This window comes from Lethenteron reissneri, chromosome 43 (assembly GCF_015708825.2).
Source record: "Lethenteron reissneri isolate LAM-NWPU_2019-01 chromosome 43, ASM1570882v1, whole genome shotgun sequence".
NCBI classification, from domain to species: domain Eukaryota; kingdom Metazoa; phylum Chordata; class Hyperoartia; order Petromyzontiformes; family Petromyzontidae; genus Lethenteron; species Lethenteron reissneri.
The window spans coordinates 8,280,815-8,301,962 of record NC_083821.1 but is presented as its reverse complement, the minus strand read 5'-3'; the positions used below and the strand labels follow the sequence as shown (position 1 = coordinate 8,301,962).

At 45.9% G+C, this 21,148-nt stretch overlaps 1 protein-coding gene across 1 annotated transcript in view; it reads right to left on the bottom strand.

The window, feature by feature from the left end:
- LOC133353343 (regulating synaptic membrane exocytosis protein 2-like) overlaps window positions 1–21,148 on the bottom strand; it is a 271,939-nt gene that overhangs the window by 152,590 nt on the left and 98,201 nt on the right. The window contains 4 exon segments of the mRNA XM_061569499.1: window positions 1,757–1,834; window positions 1,837–1,958; window positions 8,035–8,393; window positions 20,103–20,316. Coding sequence (XP_061425483.1) covers window positions 1,757–1,834; window positions 1,837–1,958; window positions 8,035–8,393; window positions 20,103–20,316 — 773 coding nt within the window.

Below are 21,148 nucleotides of genomic sequence, written 5' to 3'. Positions count from 1 at the left end.
AACTAAACTACATCTCAACCGAGCCGTAAATTCACACGTTGGGGTGGTTGGGGGCCAGAGGTGGGGGGGGGGGGGGGTTCCATTGGGCGATGCGTCTTCATCAAAGTCAAGGACGCGAGCACGTTTCGCGATGGTGAGCGCAACACCACTGAGAAGGACCAAAGGAACTCCGGACGATATGTTATATTTCTTCCCGTTCTGTGTCCATCTCGTTGGGGAAGAACAGGCGACCATAAAGTTGTGGCCTGGCATCTAAACCCAAGATCACAGAATTCAGAACCTGTGTCCCAATCCCCTCCCTCATCTAAACCCAGGCTCACAGAGTCCAGGACCTTTTTCTCAATCACCTCCCTCAACTAAACCCAGGATCCCAAAGTTCAGGATCTGTGTCCCAATCCCCTCCCTCAACTAAACCCAGGATCACAGAATTCAGGATCTGTGTCCCAATCTCCTCCCTCAACTAAACCCAGGATCACAGAGTACAGGACCTGTGTCCCACAGAGTTTCTGTACCCTATCCCCAACCCCTTCCCTGAGCCGCGCGTTGTGCTCTGTACCGCGCACTCTGATTGAAATACAATAAAAAAACATCCAACTCTGAGATGCACACATCGAGTTCCGTTCGCGTCAATGGTGGATGTCCTACACAGAGAGAGAGCTTGGTTCCATCTGCATGAATGTGGAATTTCCACCGCTGGCCTCAAGAGGATCGATGGGAGATGTAGCGTAGTCCCTTTTCCCATTTGAGCATGGAGGTAATTTGACTTTCATTGACAAGTGTCACGTAATAGAGGTGAGCAAGGCAAGGCATTTGCGAATGTGTTAAAGTGGACAAAGATGTTGATACATAGCAATGATCCATACTTTATCAGCAACACTTTGGAAGTTGGAGGTGTCCTGCTTGTGAATGACCCCCAGTGGTCGTTGCATAGATCACAGATAAGGGGCATTGTACTGTGCTAATACATAAATAAAATATACTATCATCACCAACACTTATCACTCTCACCACCGTTATCCATAGTCATCACCACCACTACCTACCATCACCATCCCCAATATCATCACCAGTACCACCATAATCATCATCACCACCACCACCATCATTGTCATCACAAGCACCACCGATGAATAGTGGTGATAATAGTGATCGTAGTGCCGGTGATGATTGGTGGTGGTATTAATGATGGTGATGATGGTGGTAGTGGTGCTGGTGATGATGATTGGTGGTGGTTTTAATGATGGTGATGATGGTGGTAGTGGTGCTGGTGATGATGATTGGTGGTGGTATTAATGATGGTGATGATGGTGGTAGTGGTGCTGGTGATGATGATTGGTGGTGGTATTAATGATGGTGATGATGGTGGTAGTGGTGCTGGTGATGATGATTGGTGGTGGTATTAATGATGGTGATGATGGTGGTAGTGGTGCTGGTGATGATGATTGGTGGTGGTATTAATGATGGTGATGATGGTGGTAGTGGTGCTGGTGATGATTGCTAGTGGTATTAATGATGGTGATGATGGTGGTAGTGGTGCTGGTGATGATGATTGGTGGTGGAATTAATGAATGTGATGATGGTGGTAGTGGTGCTGTTGATGACCATGAATAATGTTGGTGGTAGAAGTGATGACAGAAGGGGCATTTTGGTGGTGGTGGTGATGGTGTAGTTGGTTCCTTCGGCAATGTTGGTGGTGTTAATGATTGACTACATGCACATTACTACCACCATCACTGTCATCCACGCTGCTTCTCACCGTGCTTGTGTGAGGATCGTGAGCCGGGGCCTCCGCGCTGGCTGCCCCCACGCTGCTGCTGCTGCTGGGAGGGCCCCGGGGGAGCCCCTTACTGGAGGGACCGGCCTGCGCTTGCGCCAGGGCCGCCGCCGCGGCCGCTCGCCGCTCGTCGCGCATTCGCACGGCGCGCACGTCCAGGTCCCCCGAAGAGGCCGGGCGTTTCCTAGCGCACGGAGAGAACGCGCGGTTATGCCTCGTAGTTACCCTTCGCAGTTACTCCACGGGGGTAACCCGATGCACGGCGAGAATGCGCGGTTACCCCTCGCGGTTACCCCCCCCGTTTTTGACCACCACGCTTCGGCGTCACACTTCCTTCCTCGTGCCGCAGCCCTGAAATGGGCCAACGTTGGATGAACGTTGGGTCAACGTTGGTCCAATGGTTCCAACAGACGCATGCCAACGTTCTTGTGCAGCGTTGGCATGTTTACTGGGCTACCATTACAGTCTGTCTGTCCTTACAGCATTCAAACGTTTGCCTTTAGCTCCCCCCCCCCCCCCTTGTTACAAAGTCCTTCAAAGACCTCCCTTGCAGTCTCATCACCACCACCATCTAGCTGGAGGTCTTCTCTTCCCCTTAGTCACTGACCCAGCGAGTACCGCTCCAATGCTTAACTTGCCCTCCATCCTACACAAATATCCCATCCTTTGCAACATCACCTATTTTTCTTTCCCTCCCTTGCCCCTCCACTCCTTCCCGTCCCTCCCCATACTCATTTGGTGATCCCACAGTATCCCCTCTGTCGCAGTCCCTCATTTCCTAAACCCTTGCACACCGCTGCCATCAAAACCATTATATTGTCACCGTTTTATTTTTTACTACATTAAGCGCCTTAAGTGAAGGCGTTTCATAAATATGAAATTTTATTAAAACATCGTCTGTTCCCGATCACATCTACTTTTTTGTCGCATTCCAGTCACAAGTTCTAAGTTGCTCATCCGACCTTGCCAATTATAATCACAGCATTTGTTCATACACTGCAGATTCATGAGCTAAATATACGGAGGTTCATTTTGATAGGCTTTTCACGCATTTACATTTTCTACACTGGGTACAAGATCATTGTGGCAAAGCGCTGGATTCGGGACAGTTTCAATTTTAAATCCTGGTCCGGGGGTGGAATCAACAAATCATCTCTCTGTGGTCAATAAAAAGGTACCACTTGATGAAAAATAAACTGTGATTGTCGTAGGATTCTGGAAATTCAGCCACTTTGCTCAGGGCCGTAACTCGACATAGCCCTTGGGTCATTGGCCTAAACATGACTTATTGGCACCAATCGGGAGTAGAAAGTGCTAACAATGCTGTACCTGGAGCATCTTATCTCTAGATCACGAACATGTATGATAGCGAGGTCACCGTGATGGCTTTTTTATGAGGGTGGGGGTTGGCCAGCACCCCGCCAGGCTGCCTTTGTCTCCCTGGTGATGATGTTTACACACTACACTAGGTACTCATTTGTGGCCGAGTCAACCTTGGGGAGGACCAGGACCGGTTCAGATAATCGCCTCCTGGCGTTGGCTGTGACCGGGAATCGAGGTTCATAGCACAGCGCGCTAACCGCTGCACCACCGCTCCCCACACCCCCGCACGTGCATCACCGGTCAATCTCACGTCATCGGTTCATGATAGGCCACGTGATGTTGAATTCTCACTCCGTGATTGATCACCAAGGCCCCCCACCACCGCCCTATGCCTCGTGGCCTTGGAGTTGGTGACGTTTTGCGGACGAGGTGGTCTCTTATTTTTTTCCGCGTCGTATGAAATCAATGCGACTCGATGTTGGTTGTCGACGTTCTGTCCACATAAGTAGGTCAGGCCACAAATTAACAATAGCGGGCGATCAATCAAATTGTGCCTCTCTCTCTCTCTCCCCGACTCTCCGAACGCCGCCCCTTGCTTGCTGCCTTCACGGGTCAAAGAGGAAACGATCAGCATTCCTCTCCCCAGTTCATTTACACCAGTGCCTAAAATTAATCATCGGCTCGCGAATCTGTCGCCGCGCGTTATCACCCAGCTCGCGGCGAACCGCCTGCGGATCTCTCCCGCACGCGCTCAGTGCCTACATATAACGTCGTTGCTCATCTGTGTCAAAAGTAACACGCAATGTTTAAGAGAAATTCATATTTTTCTCTACATTACTCTCCAGCCATAATTATTTGTTTGGTTGAAATTGGTGCTGACTAACTGCGGTTGAGAAGCATGGTCAATCACAACAACAACAATAAAAACACAGACAAACTGAAAATCCCACAAGGAAGCATGGAGAGATGCAGTGCTTGGAATTGCATTGGTTTACAATGGATGATGGCCAATGGTCAAGAATAATATGAATGTATTCGAGGAGATGCCCACCAAGAAGATGGAGCAATGAGATTGATCAGCTCGTGTGCATGTGCTAGGTAGATTGGTCCGTGACCTCCTGCCAGCAAGCCTTCCACACTTCACGTGGCATCTAGGTGAACCTAGCCTGGCACAAGTGTTGTGAAGTCACCACCCCTTAGTTGGGAATGCCAGCTGCTGTGTTGTTGTCGCATCTCAGGGTAGTGGGAGGTGGCGGTGACTTGGGAAGGCCTTCATCCAACAGTGGATTGACCATGGCTAATGATGATGATTACATGCATGGGGTTACAATGTGAAATTGCACCACACTCAAATGATCATTGGGTGGTACTCATCCTGGGGGTCCTGAGCCAGTGGTGGAAAATTCCCCTCCACAGCCAACACTGTATCCATAGAACATCCATCGCCACTTGTTTTATATATACCAGAGAGAGATACTGCGCTGAGCCAAACGACGACCTGGATTTGGTGCCAGACCTGCCCTACTATTCAATTATTGCACCATTATTACTAAGCCATCGTGAATTATTATATTCTTAATTATACCCGGGAAAGTCTCATCGAGTCTCAAAGTTAATTTCAGGAGCGTTCTGTATTTAATGTGTAACCAATTCCTTCATTAGTGATGTCCTTCGTTTCAACCCAACACTCAAATTTAAATTCCGCTCAAGTTCAAATTCTACTCGAATGCCACCATAAATGAGGAACCGAGCGGGCGGTGACGATATGGGCAACGATGTCACCGATATGCCTCGTGGCCCTGGAGTTGGTGAGAATAGAGAGGAAATGTTCTCGTGAGAAAGCCACGATCAGTGGTTCCAATCAGGGCCGGATTAAGATTGTGTAGGCCCCTGGGCTACAGAGACTGTGAGTTCCCCAATAATATTTTCAAAAAGAAAACAAAGTTAAACAAAAAATAAATAAATAAATTCCAAGGCTAACAACAAATACAATTCAGCATTCACAAATTGAAATCACTTTTCACTTCATCTCTGGAGGCCCTTCCAGGCCCCTGGGCTGCAGCCCCTAAAGCCCCCGTGCCTTCATCCGGCCCTGGTTCCAATTGATGTGGCCGAGAGCACTGAATCAATCTGTCAAAGCTATTTCCAGAGGGGTGGAGCGGTGTGCACAGTGGCAATGTGCGTACATATGTTGAACTTCTTTCGCACCGTACGTAGCCAGCTGTGCTCACACGACAAACCCCAGTGACTTTAGTTCGATTTGCTGTCCTCGGTGGTAAGTGATACCTTTTACCGGCCCACGCCGGCCCGTTTGGCAAAGTGTGGACAAAAGACCCAAACTGACTGGCAGGCCTTCATCCAGCAGTGGATTAATTGGCAAAGGTCTGTACATTGCATCCCACTGGGATTTTTGGACACAGCGTTGGTGTACTGGTGATTTTTCTGGGATATTTTGCTGTTTTTTCCTGGATTATCTGTTTGCACATAATCACGTTAACATGTTTTTTTATTCATGTTTTTGTCTTTTGTTTGTTGCGGTCGCACCCGATTCAAGAGCTGAATGGCTCACAGGGCTATACCAAATAAATGCAACTGAAACTGAATGATACGTTTGGTATTCTAAATGTTATCGATATGCAGAAGGTTTGCTTGTTAACAATTGGTTGAAAGCAGAGATGTTCAGGCAAGATTAATCGACTGCAGGGCGTATAGAAGGTCGGGTTGCCTTCACACGAAGCTCCACTTTATGTTAAAGCCATCAATGGGCCACCGCTTACAGCATTCCTCCAGGTATCGTGATCCAATGCCCCTAGCCATGGGCCAAATCCAATAAGTCATCGACATATAATCTCCACGTGAAGAAGATGTTATGGTCCCCTCAAAGATGTGGCTTTTTAATTATTGTTGTTATTGTCAATGCCCACGTAAATAGTAAACGAAAAGAGTGGCCATTTATGCAGTGTACGTGGGTGCCGAAATTTACTGCAGGAGCAATATAGTTCCAAAAGAACATAGCTCAGTGTTGTCACCTACGGTGTTACACGCAGGTAACACATTCCACCTAGAACTGTGGACCAGCAGACAGCAAGTAGCAGAGCAGCCTGTCCATGATTCACACCTCATCATCCACTCTCTCAACCAATCTCGGCTCAATCTGCATCCGGATTAGCCCAAGCCATCTGCGGCGTTCACAAAAGTTAAGTTCTACCCTTACTTTTAAAAACGAAATCTACCCTTAGAGGCCAATATTTTGTCATATCTCCCTCTGACTATAACAACTGCCCCCTGTACATCCTTCATACATCTCTCACTGCTGAACTACAATTGATCCAGAATGTACACGGAAGACTTCTTCCTTCTCATCGACCTTCAGCCCCATGCTTTATTGCATATTGTAAGCTCCGTTTGCGAGCACGACCTACAGCCCAAGATCCCCATAGCTCTCTCTCTCGCGCGTCTTCCCAGGATGTACCGCGTGTGGTCGTTAGCCACAGAACTCCCTCCTCCCTCTGGTCATCTGCACCGCTGACTCAACCTCCCTGCTTTCCGAGGCCTTGCTCAAGACCATCCTATTCTCCGCTCATAATCAACTGCTCCCCATCCAATTCCAATATCGTTCCGGCAGTTAACATAGTTAACATCTCGGTGGCGAGATGTTAACTACAATTGCCTGGTGTACAGGGTATTGGGAGTTCGATCCCGACCCTGACGATGCCTATATATTTGGAGTTTGCATGTTCCTCTCCCTGTGGTCCCGTGGATTTTTCTCCGGGTCCTCCGGTTTGTCTCTCCACATTTAGAATCAACGTGCGTTTAGAGTATATGGCTGCTATAAATTTCAACAGTGATAAGCCACTTCATGGAGCTATCGTTTGTGATGGCCAGGTCGCTTCTGAAAAAATGGCAATATAGCTCAGTGGGCCTTACCTGGTAAAAAAAAAAATAGAAAAATGTAGAGCGGCATACGTAAGCGGATACCGCAAAACTAATTCTGATATCCTGTCAAGGCGGATTGGAAAGTGCAGCATCCCTCAGTGTGTACAAGCGGTGATTTGAAGGGATCTCAGAGGGGTTAGTTCTGTTATATCGTCTTCCTCAGGCAAATCTCTGACATGTTGGGATGTTCTGCAAGAGTCATGAATTGATACATCACCTTCGAACAAGGCTGCTGTGACAATTGGAATTGAAGAAAGTTTAACTTTACAAAAATAAAGCTTGTGTCCTATACAGTGGGTACAGCAATTTGGATGCTGTGTTCAGATGCTCTGAGTTTTCATTCTGCAAGTTGACGAGGTGGCTTGGGGATTAACACAGTATCTGAGCACTGCTGATAAGATCTTGAATGAAAATCTCGTGATGTACAGCATTTTGATGGTCTAAACCAGGCTGCCAATAACTGCACGCCAAAACATTTAATAAGTATGGATTTTTTTACTTAATTCGGCGTATGCCAGCGAATTTTGTTCAGATTGCCATGCAGGAGGACACGTGAGATGGAACCCCACCTCGTGTGGATAAGAGGCAGCTAAAGGGACCTCCGCAGCAGTTATGTGATATCACCTTCCGGAGGCCATTCCCTATCATGGGGCAATGTTAGAGAAGCGGCGTAGGAACCTAGAGTGCAGGCGGTTAAACTGCACTGGGACCCACGGGGCCAGAGGGGGGCCCAAACGCCGGGCTGCTTCGATCTCTGCGTCTGGGGCCCGTGCCCTAAAGCACGCTCCGCTCCGCCGCTTTCTTCCGGGAAATTTAGGCCGGAAACGTTCACGGCCCCACACACAACGCGAAAGACACCGCACACGAGCGGTCCGAGTTTCCGTAACCTTGCAAAATTCGTGGCGGAACCCAAATTGCGGAGATTTTTTTTTTGTGCGGGGGCCCGGGGTGTGGTTGGTTTTCAACAAAATCGCTTCGCAAACTGCGATCGCTCGGCGGACCTCTCTCCGGGCGGCTCGCTGCGCGACCTCAGCGTCGCCTGCCTGTTGAGATCCTTCTGAGACAGGTTGGAGTCGTGGCGGCGGAGCTGCGACGACGTCGACGGCTGCTGCTGCTGATGCTGGTGGTTGTTTTCACCGCCAGGGGGCCCCGTCGCTCCCAGGGGGCTCTGCGACTGCGAGCGCTCCTGCAGGCGGAGGCGTTTCTCGCGCGGGGCGTCCGACGGCCCCGCCCGTGGGACGCCGCCGCCGCCGGCTCCGTCCGGGGTGGTGGCCTGCTGCGGGCCGCCGCTGTAGAACCAGGCGCCCGACTTGATGAGAATCTCCTGCTGCTTGCGGCAGAGGTTGCACACCCACATCACCTGGAGGAGGGCAACGTGGGAGGGTGTGGGTCGAGGGGGAAAGGTGGATGGGGTTGTGGTGGGGTGGGGGCAGGGCGGATGGGGATGAGAGTAAAAGAGAGAATACAATGTGGATCAATGCAGAAGCCAATGGATCAATACGGTAGGATGGATAACAACGGGAACGTTGAAATCGTGTTGCTCGTAACAAAAAATGGATGGAACCGGAAAGACAGGAAGGCCTAAGAGAGAATGGCTTAACGACGACATCATACGAGATTGGTGCCTGAATGATGTGGCACCACTTGAGCATATTGGCACAAGACAGAGGAAAGTGGAAACAAATGACGACATGTGCCGTGGACACACCTACGAGCTGTCTGCTCACGGATCGTGATGATTATGAGAGAAGCCAAAGTGTCTCCCCCTGTGCTCGTCTTCCATTTGCCAGTAAAAAATATGATAATAGTTTTTTTACCCAGTTTTGTTGCCAGATAAAAGGGTTAAAAAAACAATTATCAGTCTTAAGCTAGTCGTGGAAATTCAATATTCCTATGGAGGAAGTCAGTTTGACTCAGCTCATTGTCTTTCAGGGGTTGTCAAAACAAATATCACTGCGAACATTGAACAGTTGTTACCGTATACTTGCCCCGTCATAGTAATGTAGAATTTCAACTACTGGCTCAGGACCATGAGCACCGCCCCGCATTATTGGAGAGGCACTTTGGGCAATAACTTTCATCAATAACATCAAGATACAGACTTACGCCACTGTTCAAGATGTCCTTACAGCATGCAAAGATTGTCTTGGAATTTACCTGGCAGGTTTCAACCTGATGTGAATAGACATCCCAACTTAGCCAATCTTCCGAACCCGTATGTGCATATGAGTTTAAATCCTGGTTAAGGGTTGACCCAGCCCATCATCCCTTCAAGGTAGATACAAATGTGTGCATGTTGAACTTCTTTCGCACAGTACGTAGGGAACCACACTAATCGGAGGTGAGGGATTTATTGTCCTACGGAGAGACTCGCCTCCGCTGTGGGAATGATGAATTTCCACCACTGGCTCAAGGCTGTGAATGGGAGATTAGCACCCCCTCATATTTGATCATTTTGAGCTGTGCTGATGAGTGGAGTTACTTGCTCAATAAGTATGTATTGCTGGGTACACGCAGCTTGTAACAGTCATTGGGGAATGTCTCCAAGACCATCGGACTCGCTGCAACTGAAACCAAGCTCACGTGGATTTCCTGTATTCACTGGCGCAGTGCTCTGGCAAGGGCATGACTAACCCCCTTGTGACACCCAAATCACCTCTCATTGCCATCTTTGATGTGTTCCATCTGAACAGAGCAAATAGCCCACATCCGCATGTATTGCTTTACATTGTTCTGCTGATATCACATTTCTTTAAGGCTAAAATTATGTTTGAATATGATACTTAGTAATATTTCTTTATTTTCTGGAGGTGGTCTGTATTTTACAAACATGTTTCTCGTGGATGTAAAGTAAGTAATATTTGGTAACAACGCCAAAAATGTAGATGTTCTAAACTTAAGCTAAACATTAACCATGCATTTGGTGAGTTATACTTGAAAAGTAACAATGGGGATGAAGATAGCAGGTCATGCATGATGTTGCAGATTAATCTATAGCAGCTGAGGTTTATTTAATGCACCTCTATTATTTCATAACTTAATTCTTTTCAGGCCCCACGATATTTAAAGTGCAATCTCTTGCTCACGCCACTGCTGGCAAAAAGGACCTCCATTAGAGGGAGCTCCAGAGAGTCCCTCTAGAGGGCATTTGGCCTACTCTTCCTCGCTGAAGAAGAGGAAGTGCCCGCGCTTTACCCCACCACACGCCAACTGCCGATCGACTGACTGTGGTGAGCCCATTCGTACTTGCTGGGTGGGGAGAGGCGGGGAGAATAACAAAAACAAAAACTTGCCCATTGTTTTAATTGCCACGTGGGATATTATTTTACTTTGATTAAACTATTATTTATTTATTTATTTTACCAGGTAAGGGCCAGTGAGCTATATAGCTATTTTTCGGAAGCGACCTGGCCACAAATGATAGCTCAACGAAGTGGCTTATCATGTGGAAATATTCGAAACACACGTTGATTCTAAATGTGGAGTGAAAAACCGGAGGACCTGAAGAAAAATCCACGCCACCACCCATTTTTTCAACTGAGATTGAGCTGTAGATCTCTGCATTCCCAGTTCAGTGTGCGAACCAACACACCGAGACAACCATCATCCTGTGGTGGGTATCCATTCGTACTGTTGGGTGAACAGATGTGTAGGAGGGGGAGGGGGTGGGCTTAACAGAAATCTTGCCCATTACAGGATTCCCTCGTTATTCGCGAGGGATGCGTTCCAGAGATGCTTGTGAATAGCAAATGTCTCAGAAAATTATATTTTGTTAGGATAGCTACCGCCTTAGTGCTGCGTGGAAGTGAATCGCAACACAGGCGGTCGTCTTGTCCTTTTTTGTTATTTTATTTGAACCTATCTACGTGACTTTACCGAATCACCCAAGCATATGAACTCCTGCAGTCACGAAAGCTTTAAGTTAGGACAACAGATGTACTGCACTGCCCTTTGCTGAAGCAATCGCCCTACAAAGTAGCCTACGACGCCTGTTGTATGCTTGGTGATTGCCCATCCAAGCACCGTCGAGGCTCAACCCTTCTTAGCTACTGCGATGTGACATTATGGCCGATTTGACCGTGGCCCTTTGATTATTACCCCGCGTTAAATTGGCCCTATTTGATTCACCTTTCGAGGCTTGGTGAAAACCCTCCATCAGATTCTCATTAAGCCCAAAGTGGAGTCATTATCGTGGGAGCGTTATCAGTAATCTTTTCCTCTCTAAACTTAACATGTGTGTCTATTAACCCGAAGGCAAGCAGGTCTATAGGCTGAGATGAAGGCTTAGCTCGGATTCAACAGGGAGCGCTGTGCATTCTCTGTTGTTTGTTTTTCCTGTATTTATCACCCATGGTCACTGCAGCTAATTGATTAATTTAATCCAGAAGCAGGTGGATTACTTCACTATTCTGGCAAATCACCCGATGATGCTGGATGTAATTACTGGCGAAACGTCGTACTCAGATTGTAAATGTTGAGGATTTACTCTCCAACACACCGGTGGGTTGAAGTAGGAACTAATTGGCGCGTTGTTTACATGACAAATCTTACTGGCTGTGTCGGGTGGTGGAGGGTTACGACACATTTATACTTACGCGATCTAACCCAAAAACCTTTATGACGAAAGTGTTCATTTATCTCAATGTTGCCACACGTTGTTAAGTGGCTAACAACTAGAGTTGCGTGTTTTGCTCGTTAAAAAAAAACCAAATCGACTCGCTCAAAGCTTGTGCGGCACTCGGCCGTGCATGACACAATTGGGTCACGTGTGCAATATTTTCAAAGGTGAGGAGGAGCCCTTAATTTCTAAGAGTGCCTTTCAGCACGCGATGTGGAAATGTGATGTTTCAGGTGTTCTTGGATCGCACCAAAAAGTAGTGTCTGCTACGTTTTGGTGTAAACGTCAACCGCTGAGAATCTCATTGCAGGTTGCTCAGCATCTCATGGGATGTTGGCTACCAACAACAAAGCAACTCCTATGACTAATTGGGAATGGGACGCAAGCGTAGGATTGATCACCCTGTCGCTGGCCGCCTTTGGGGAGGATGTATAGTATGAAAGGCCGAAACACCCTAGGAACCAAAGGGTCACTACTGACGATGCGCTCCCTAAATTTCACCAGGCTCACTGTTCATGAACTCTTGGAAGTGCTTGCACAAAGGATAGTAACATCTCATCCTGTGTTCTTTGGAATCTCTCTACTTCTCCGCGTGCATGCCCCTCCTGCACTACGGCTCTTCTGTGTTCTGACCGTAATGTATCATTCAACGCCGTTGAGTGGCCAGTAAATATCGAGTGATTGTCCCGAAACGTGCGGAGCGTTGGTGTAACAGGCAAATGAATTAAATCCAGGAGGCGTGACTTTGAAAATATCAAACCTGAATTTTGATTGGCACCCTAGTGAGACCGTTGATTGTTAATACTGCATAAAATATGCACTCACAAGGCCTCGTCAATGCGACACCCCACTTGACATCAGGGGGCACGGCGCAGGAAGTAACTGCCTGAAACGTCTTGTTCAGTGCGCCTGCAGACGGAGTCTCAGATTTAACTTTTAGTTTTTAAAGGTCAGGTGGTTAATAAACACTTAATCTCAGAGCGGAAGCTTTCGAACCACTATTCCGATAATTGGCACGCCTCATCCATCTCACGAGACTGCGGTGGTGTGTTTAATAAAAAAAAGCATGTGCTTGAAGGGAGCTCAGGGTTAGCCAGATATCTTTAAGGGCAGCACTTAAATGTAACTTCCTTGCCCCGAATAAGATCAACCGTCTCTAACAAGGAGGTGCGAACGTCTGCGACGTAAAGTCACTTGACACACGTGACGCCGTGAGCGGCGTTCCGGAATTTTTTGTTGAAAACTTACAGAGTGAGAAATGAAACCGCCTGCAAGTTGACCAAACGACATCTACAATGAATCCGACGCAAACTTAAGAGCCACGCCCATCATCGCGAGGATCGACATTCATGAACGTTTTCGTGACTGCAAGGATCCATATTCTTTGGTTTTTTCGGTAAAGTCACGTAGGTAAAAAACTAAATAAAATAAGATAATTGGTTCTTTACCCTTCTATCTGGCAACAAAACTGACACCTTTTTGCAAGGAGTCATGTTTGCATAGACCGCAATACCTGCAGTCATAATACAAACAAAAGAACATAACTCTGATAATGTGCACTGTCCTTGAAGTTGATTGGTCCATACCCGAGACAGCTTTCCTTCGAGCCTAGTCTCATATGGGTTGGACCAGATGACGCCAAAAGGCGCACAACTCAAGGACAATGCACCATCAGAGTATGAGAGCTCGGGGCAAGCATCTACACTATGGGGACCTCATTTGCCAGTAAAAATATGATAATTGGTTCTTTACCCTTCTATCTGGCAACAAAACTGACACCTTTTTGCAAGGAGTCATGTTTGCATAGACCGCAATACCTGCAGTCATAATACAAACAAAAGAACATAACTCTGATAATGTGCACTGTCCTTGAAGTTGATTGGTCCATACCCGAGACAGCTTTCCTTCGAGCCTAGTCTCATATGGGTTGGACCAGATGACGCCAAAAGGCGCACAACTCAAGGACAATGCACCATCAGAGTATGAGAGCTCGGGGCAAGCATCTACACTATGGGGACCTCATTTGCCAGTAAAAATATGATAATTGGTTCTTTACCCTTCTATCTGGCAACAAAACTGACACCTTTTTGCAAGGAGTCATGTTTGCATAGACCGCAATACCTGCAGTCATAATACAAACAAAAGAACATAACTCTGATAATGTGCACTGTCCTTGAAGTTGATTGGTCCATACCCGAGACAGCTTTCCTTCGAGCCTAGTCTCATATGGGTTGGACCAGATGACGCCAAAAGGCGCACAACTCAAGGACAATGCACCATCAGAGTATGAGAGCTCGGGGCAAGCATCTACACTATGGGGACCTCATTTGCCAGTAAGGACAGTGCACATTATCAGAGTTATGTTCTTTTGTTTGTATTATGACTGCAGGTATTGCGGTCTATGCAAACATGACTCCTTGCAAAAAGGTGTCAGTTTTGTTGCCAGATAGAAGGGTAAAGAACCAATTATCATATTTTTACTGGCAAATGAGGTCCCCATAGTGTAGATGCTTGCCCCGAGCTCTCATACTCTGATGGTGCATTGTCCTTGAGTTGTGCGCCTTTTGGCGTCATCTGGTCCAACCCATATGAGACTAGGCTCGAAGGAAAGCTGTCTCGGGTATGGACCAATCAACTTCAAGGACAGTGCACATTATCAGAGTTATGTTCTTTTGTTTGTATTATGACTGCAGGTATTGCGGTCTATGCAAACATGACTCCTTGCAAAAAGGTGTCAGTTTTGTTGCCAGATAGAAGGGTAAAGAACCAATTATCATATTTTTACTGGCAAATGAGGTCCCCATAGTGTAGATGCTTGCCCCGAGCTCTCATACTCTGATGGTGCATTGTCCTTGAGTTGTGCGCCTTTTGGCGTCATCTGGTCCAACCCATATGAGACTAGGCTCGAAGGAAAGCTGTCTCGGGTATGGACCAATCAACTTCAAGGACAGTGCACATTATCAGAGTTATGTTCTTTTGTTTGTATTATGACTGCAGGTATTGCGGTCTATGCAAACATGACTCCTTGCAAAAAGGTGTCAGTTTTGTTGCCAGATAGAAGGGTAAAGAACCAATTATCATATTTTTACTGGCAAATGAGGTCCCCATAGTGTAAATAAAATAAATTAAAATGAAAACAACTAAATGAAAACAAATCACGACGTTTCGAAGGCAACATCAGGTAGCTGCTCCAGCTACAGTCATTTTGCTGGAGCAGCCACCTGATGACGGAGGCTTGTGTTGCCTTCGAAACGTCGTGATTTGTTTTAATTTAGTTCTTTTCATTTAAATGTATTTTATTTTGTTTGTGACTTTATCCAAAAACCGTGACTTTATCGAAAAAACCAAAGAGTATTCATGAACGTGTTTGAACGACCAGAAGCCAGCCACAGTGCGGAAAACAGCGACACTTGCGCGGAACATTGGACCAATGAGTTGCACTGCACTTTCTGAATGTTTCGTTTTTATGGATCTCGTGACGATTTATTTTTGGGGGGTTTGTATGAATATCTACAAAAACGTAGCCAATTTTTGTTAAACGATGCCATCAGTTTACTTAGATTTGTGTGATATATAGATGTAGATTATGGTTGATTGCTTTAAAGTATTGAGTAAAAAAACGTATACATATGTACACTACTCAGAGAGAAGCTGTCATTCTGCAATGGAAAATAAAAACACAGCTGTCATATCCATAATTTGATCACAATCCTGTAACTCGAGGCACTAATAGTAATCTGCTTTTTCCCACAAAACATAAAATGCCAAGATAATATGTATTGTGAGGTTGTTTTTGTATATTATCCTGGATTCAAAGAATAATCTGGCGGAATAATTACATGAGTAGGAGCACAAATTGAAAATGTACATCTATTTTAAAAGAACTAATCTAAAATTAAAAACTTACTTTTAGTTTTGTTTTGCCAGGTAAGTCCCACTGAGCTATATAGCTCTTTTTTATACGACCTGGCCACAAATTATAGCTCAACGAAGTGGCTAGTCGTGTGGAAATGTATAGCAGCCAAATACTCTCAATGCATGTACATTCTAAATGTGAAGGGAAAAAGCGGAGGACCCAGAGGAAAATTGTCACGACTACGGGGAGAACGTGCGAACTCCACATATACACGTGTCAGGGTCTGGATCAACCCACGACCTCCTGTATACCTGGCGATGCAGTTATCATCTCGACACCGTGGCGTTATTGTATCTCATTTTGAGCAGTTGATGTGGCTGTCACTGTATCACATTGGCTTCCCATTGCAAATTGAATTCTGTATCGATAACCTGGACATTCCAGAGCAGACTAAACACCTATTCTTAATGTTCTTCACGCCAAGTGTGAAGCGTAGGAATTAAATATTATTCCAATAAACATTGCGTTTTTCAGGTCGCTTTTGAGAAATAACTATAGAACTCAGTGGGCCTCGCCTGGTAAAATAAAAATGCAAACTCCAAATATACAGGCATCATGGTTGGGATCAAACCCACGACCTCCTGCATACCAGGTGAGGTAGTTAACATCTCGCCACCGTGGTGCCCCAACCACGTCAGTCTTCGTTACTCCCATCTCTTTGGTGTCACTATATATTATTATTATGATTATTATGTCTTATGAACTTCTTCCACCGTTTCAACTCAATGTGTATTTGTCGCAACGGTCCGCAGCCACTAACAACAGAGTTATTGTTGTGGTGGAGATGATCTCAGCCAGCAGGCAGCCAGCATACATATTTTGTTGTAGCGTGGTAAGATATATTTGCTAAATAATTCAGCTGTACTAGAAACGAAATCTACCAAACACGACTGAGGAGTAATTTTTGAACGTGAGATGGTCACCGTTGATTTTGGATCGCCAGTTTTGCCTCTTAACTTAACACGTACAAGGCACAGACGTTTACCCCCAGAGAAATACCCAGCTGCTTTTTGTGAGTTACATTCTTACACTTATCTTCTCTCTTTGATTGGGCAAGAAAGAGAGTAGGATTTACCGCAAACACGGCACATTAAACAATAACACAATGTGACACGAGCAAAATAAAAATACATAAACAAGTACACCAATGTACTTCTAGCAATGATCCAATGAAACGAAATAAGCCATTAGCCAATGAGCCATAAGCCAATGAAATACAATCATAAATAAATGCACGGGAAAATGACTTGACTAATACTGTAATAACAACACTTTTTACAAGCAATGAACATTTTAATTCAAAAAATGTGGCCGTTATTTTTGTGGTGCTTTAAGTAATCAGACAGTTGGTAGGTATTTATTTTTCCCATGGTGCAAATCATTGGCCCTATACGTGAACAGCGTGAAGAGAGCAACGCGAGTAGGAAGAAGAGACAATGCCAACCACTTTATCCTCCTGTGTCCAAGCAGTAAGCGTCCAAGCAAAGCAGAAGAAAGGAGGAGGGGAGGAAGGGAGACAGAGAGAACCGGTGAAGTTCAGTTCAGCCACAGACATAACAACAACGCGGTCACAAGGCCAGAATCCGTTGCTCTTGTTAGCATCTGATACACGACTATAATTAAACTAAACCAAACAACGTTTTTATATTTTACCAGGTAAAGCCCACTGAGCTATGTAGCTCTTTTTCAGAAGCGAGCTGGTCACAAATGATAGCTCAACGAAGTGGCTTATCGCGTGGAAATTTATAGCAGCCAAATACTCCAAACGCGTCTTTCAAAATGTGTGGGGGGGGGGACCGGAGGACCCGGAGGAGAAAAAAAAAACACGGAGAGAACATGCAAACTCCAGGCATTAGGGTCGGGATCAAACCTACGACCTTCTGTGCACCAGGTGAGGGAGATAACATCTCCCCACTCCGGCACCATCTGTGCATGGCGAATTACACCACACTGACCCTTAACTGTTGGCGCCCAGCTTCAAGCCTAAAGATTTGTACACATTGCAAAAACAGCATGAAAATAGTGCGCGACACTGCATTCGTTTCATGTAAAATAGAAATACACTTACACCTGAACGCACGAAATGGTGAATGTGTTGTGCGAGCGTCTTTAAAGAAATTTCAAAGAAAACAATCAAACCAAAGTCACAATTTGTAATGACTTCATTCACGTAATCAAACAAAAGATATTGTACCCATGAAGAGGTGCTGTAGTTCAAAATGCGGACCTACATTTTAACGCTAGTTGTTAATTGATTGGAGAATACAGTTTATTACAATTGTACATTTACCCAGTACGGTTTCATAGTCACACACCCTTTTATCTCCAGAGTTGCCATTGCATTTATGAGGTTTTTTTCCATGTTGAAGGACAACAAAGTTCCAGAAGAACACCCACACACATGGTAGGAATGCATGAAAAACTTACCAGACAGATCAACGACAAAGATCCCCCTTGTAGCCTTAACAGACTGTTGGGGCAAGTGCTGTTCGCGAGCACCTATGAAGGCCGGCACGGCACACGGGGGGGGGGGGGAGGTGGCCAGCACCACGCCCGGCCGCCTTTGTCTCCCTAGTGGTAATGTTTACACACAGCGCCAGGTACTCATTTGACGCTGTGTCAATCTAAGTGAGGCCCAGGACCAGTTCAGATAATCGTCACTGTTGTTAACCGTGAGTGGGAATCGAACCCGGGTCGCCGGGTTCGGACCGCTCCCCTAACTGTTACACTACCAGATGGCTCACACACACACACGCAATTGGTTGAAAACAATTGGAATTCGATACAATGTCTGCAAAGTAGCAGAGAAATGTTTGCTGTAGCGTAATTTGGAAGCGTAAAGTAGACTTACCTTTTGTTGGACGTGCTGAAGAAATAAATAAAGCGCACCAAATGCACTGTGATGCAGCTAGAGTTATTGTTTGCGTTCACTTTCTATAAAGATACGTAAAGTCGAAAGCGAATTTGCGTTAAAAAATATCATAGCCGCTCGACCTTCTGCGTTAGTCAAAAAATCCAGGCACACGTGAATAATAATTAGGGGGGGGGGCGCATGTGGAGTGACGTCATGTGCGTAGATTTCTTTATTAGCTTTACTTTCCATAAAGAAAGGTTAAAATGAAAGCTAATTTGCGTGAATAAATTTTCGTTTCCGCTCCACCTTCTTCATGCGGAGTGACGTCTACCCGTTTATGATTATGAATGACGGGGGGAGGGGGGGTGGGGTCCATGTGGAGGACCCCACCTGTTCATGGTTATTAATGAGGGGGGCTGGTCAAAGTGGAGTGACGTCACGCGCGTTACACACAGATATTCTTGGCTCATTATATTAGTGATTTTTTAATGACTTTATTTCCTTAATGCTCGTACTCAAACCGGGACACACTAATGCACAACATACCACGTGCCAACCCCCCAACTGGCAGTGAGTACGTGATTATGGATCAGCACGCAGTTCCATAACGATGACATGCTCAAGTAAACACAGCCATGGAGTGCAATTTGATAGAGACATAAAAAGAAATCACTCAATTTTAGTGTGCTTATTTAGCATGTTTAATTGCTTAGTGCTGGAGTATTAAGCAAATACTAAAGGGGATTTTGGACACGTTAAATGATACATGCTTTGGTGGAATACGCATGTATTACTTAAGAAGTTCTGTACGAAATTACAGCACACATATTTTTTTGTAAATGCTTAAGTTAGCTGGATAGCCTATTTGCAAGAACACTTGGAAATTAATCACCGCCTGCTAAAGTTCGCGGCATAATTTGCACTTTAAAGTTCCTGTGAACATAATTGGGAATACACAGTTGCTGGTTTCGTGGGGCAAAATCCAAAATCAGACAATTTCCTGCAAATACGTAATTTAAGTGAACTTTAACCGTGCCTCCACAATTGCACTTTGTAAAACTTCCGCCGCGGTCAATGGACTCGCACCTTCTTCGAAAGAAAAAAAACACGATTGATCGGCAAGCATAATTATTTCAATATTCCCCTGCAAATATGCACTTCGTTTGATTTCAGAGCATTCCTTTTTTTTACTATAATAACACATGCTTGCTGGCAGTCGCATCACTGGGGTGATTATATCACCAAATGTTCCAATTATTTTCGCGATAAATTAGATGTTTTTTGGTCACGTAGCTCACAGTTACCATCGTCTTCAACAAGGAGACAAATGTTTATGCCAAATAATATTTGTTGGCCAAATATGCACCTGCGATTAGCACGGTTGGCTACGTACGGTGCACAAGAAGTTCAACATACAATGGAATGAAATCTCTCACTGACCCTCTTATTCCAACCCCTAACCTCACTGCTGGAGTTTTTCTCGGGCCCATTTTTTTATTATTCACTTTTGAGTTTTGGCTTTTTACAGCAGCCAAATAATCCACAGACTCCTGGCTGGGAAGAAGAACAAATGTCGCAATAGGCGAACCGTATCCCTGTTAAAAACAACAACAACACAAACAACAACAACAACGACAACAAGAAGCACGCGCAACACAGACGGAGGAACAAAGGATGTTACTTTGTTGGAGCGGAGGGTGACCCTTCCTCCGCAGCGGGCGCAAAATTTCGTCTGGCAGTAAGAGCACAGGTGGCCACAGCCATCGGCGAACTTGGTCTTGAGGCAGATGCCGCAGGTGGGGGCGTCGTCTTTGGTGTCGGACGTCTGCTTGCGGGTCTCGTCGCCGATCTTCTTGATCTGCTCCTTGTAGCTCTCGAACTGCTGGTGCAGACGCCTGCAGGCAGATGGACGGACGGACAGAGAGACAGAGAGAGAGAGAGAGAGGAGACAGAGAGACAGAGACAGAGAGAGACAGAGAGAGACAGAGACAGACGGCGCGACGTTACCAGCCTGCGGGCTTTGTTCCGCCACGAGGCCATGGGCCCTGTTGACGAGTCCTCGTTCTGCTGCGCTCGGTCCGGCTCGTACAATGCACACCTCCAACGAGCACGGTTGGCTACGTACGGCGCGAAAGAAGTTCAACATACATGCATAGATCCATAGCAGATGTTTTTGGGTTAGATCACGTAAATATAAATGTGTCGTTAAACCCGTCACTACCCGATGCAGCAAACCCACGTTATTTTCTCTCCAATACACCGGTGTGCTGTAGTAGTAATACATTTGCATGTTTTCCTCACGTGACAAACATTAATAATTCGCTGTGCGGGGTGGTGGCGGGTTTAACGACACATTTATATTTAAAGCGATCTAACCCAAAAAAATGTATTACGGATAATATTGGTTGCTAAAGCCTGCGTGTTATAGATACATAGATACAGCTAGCATGGGATTTAGATGAGAACAGATGCTTGCGTGCTCGTGTATTTATTACGGACCGCAATCTGCCAAGACGCCACACGAGACGTGCTCTACAGCTTTCCCGTACTGCGCTGAACGAGGACCATTGTGGAACGCGTCGAGAACAATGCCTGCGATGCCTGGAAATCGAAGTGCAATTGTTTCACTGGCCGCATTGCGCCGATGAAACTTATTAAGTTTCAACCGGTCCCGGATTGGCCTGCTTAACACATACGCTGTAAGAAACACTGCAGCGTTTCACTTTT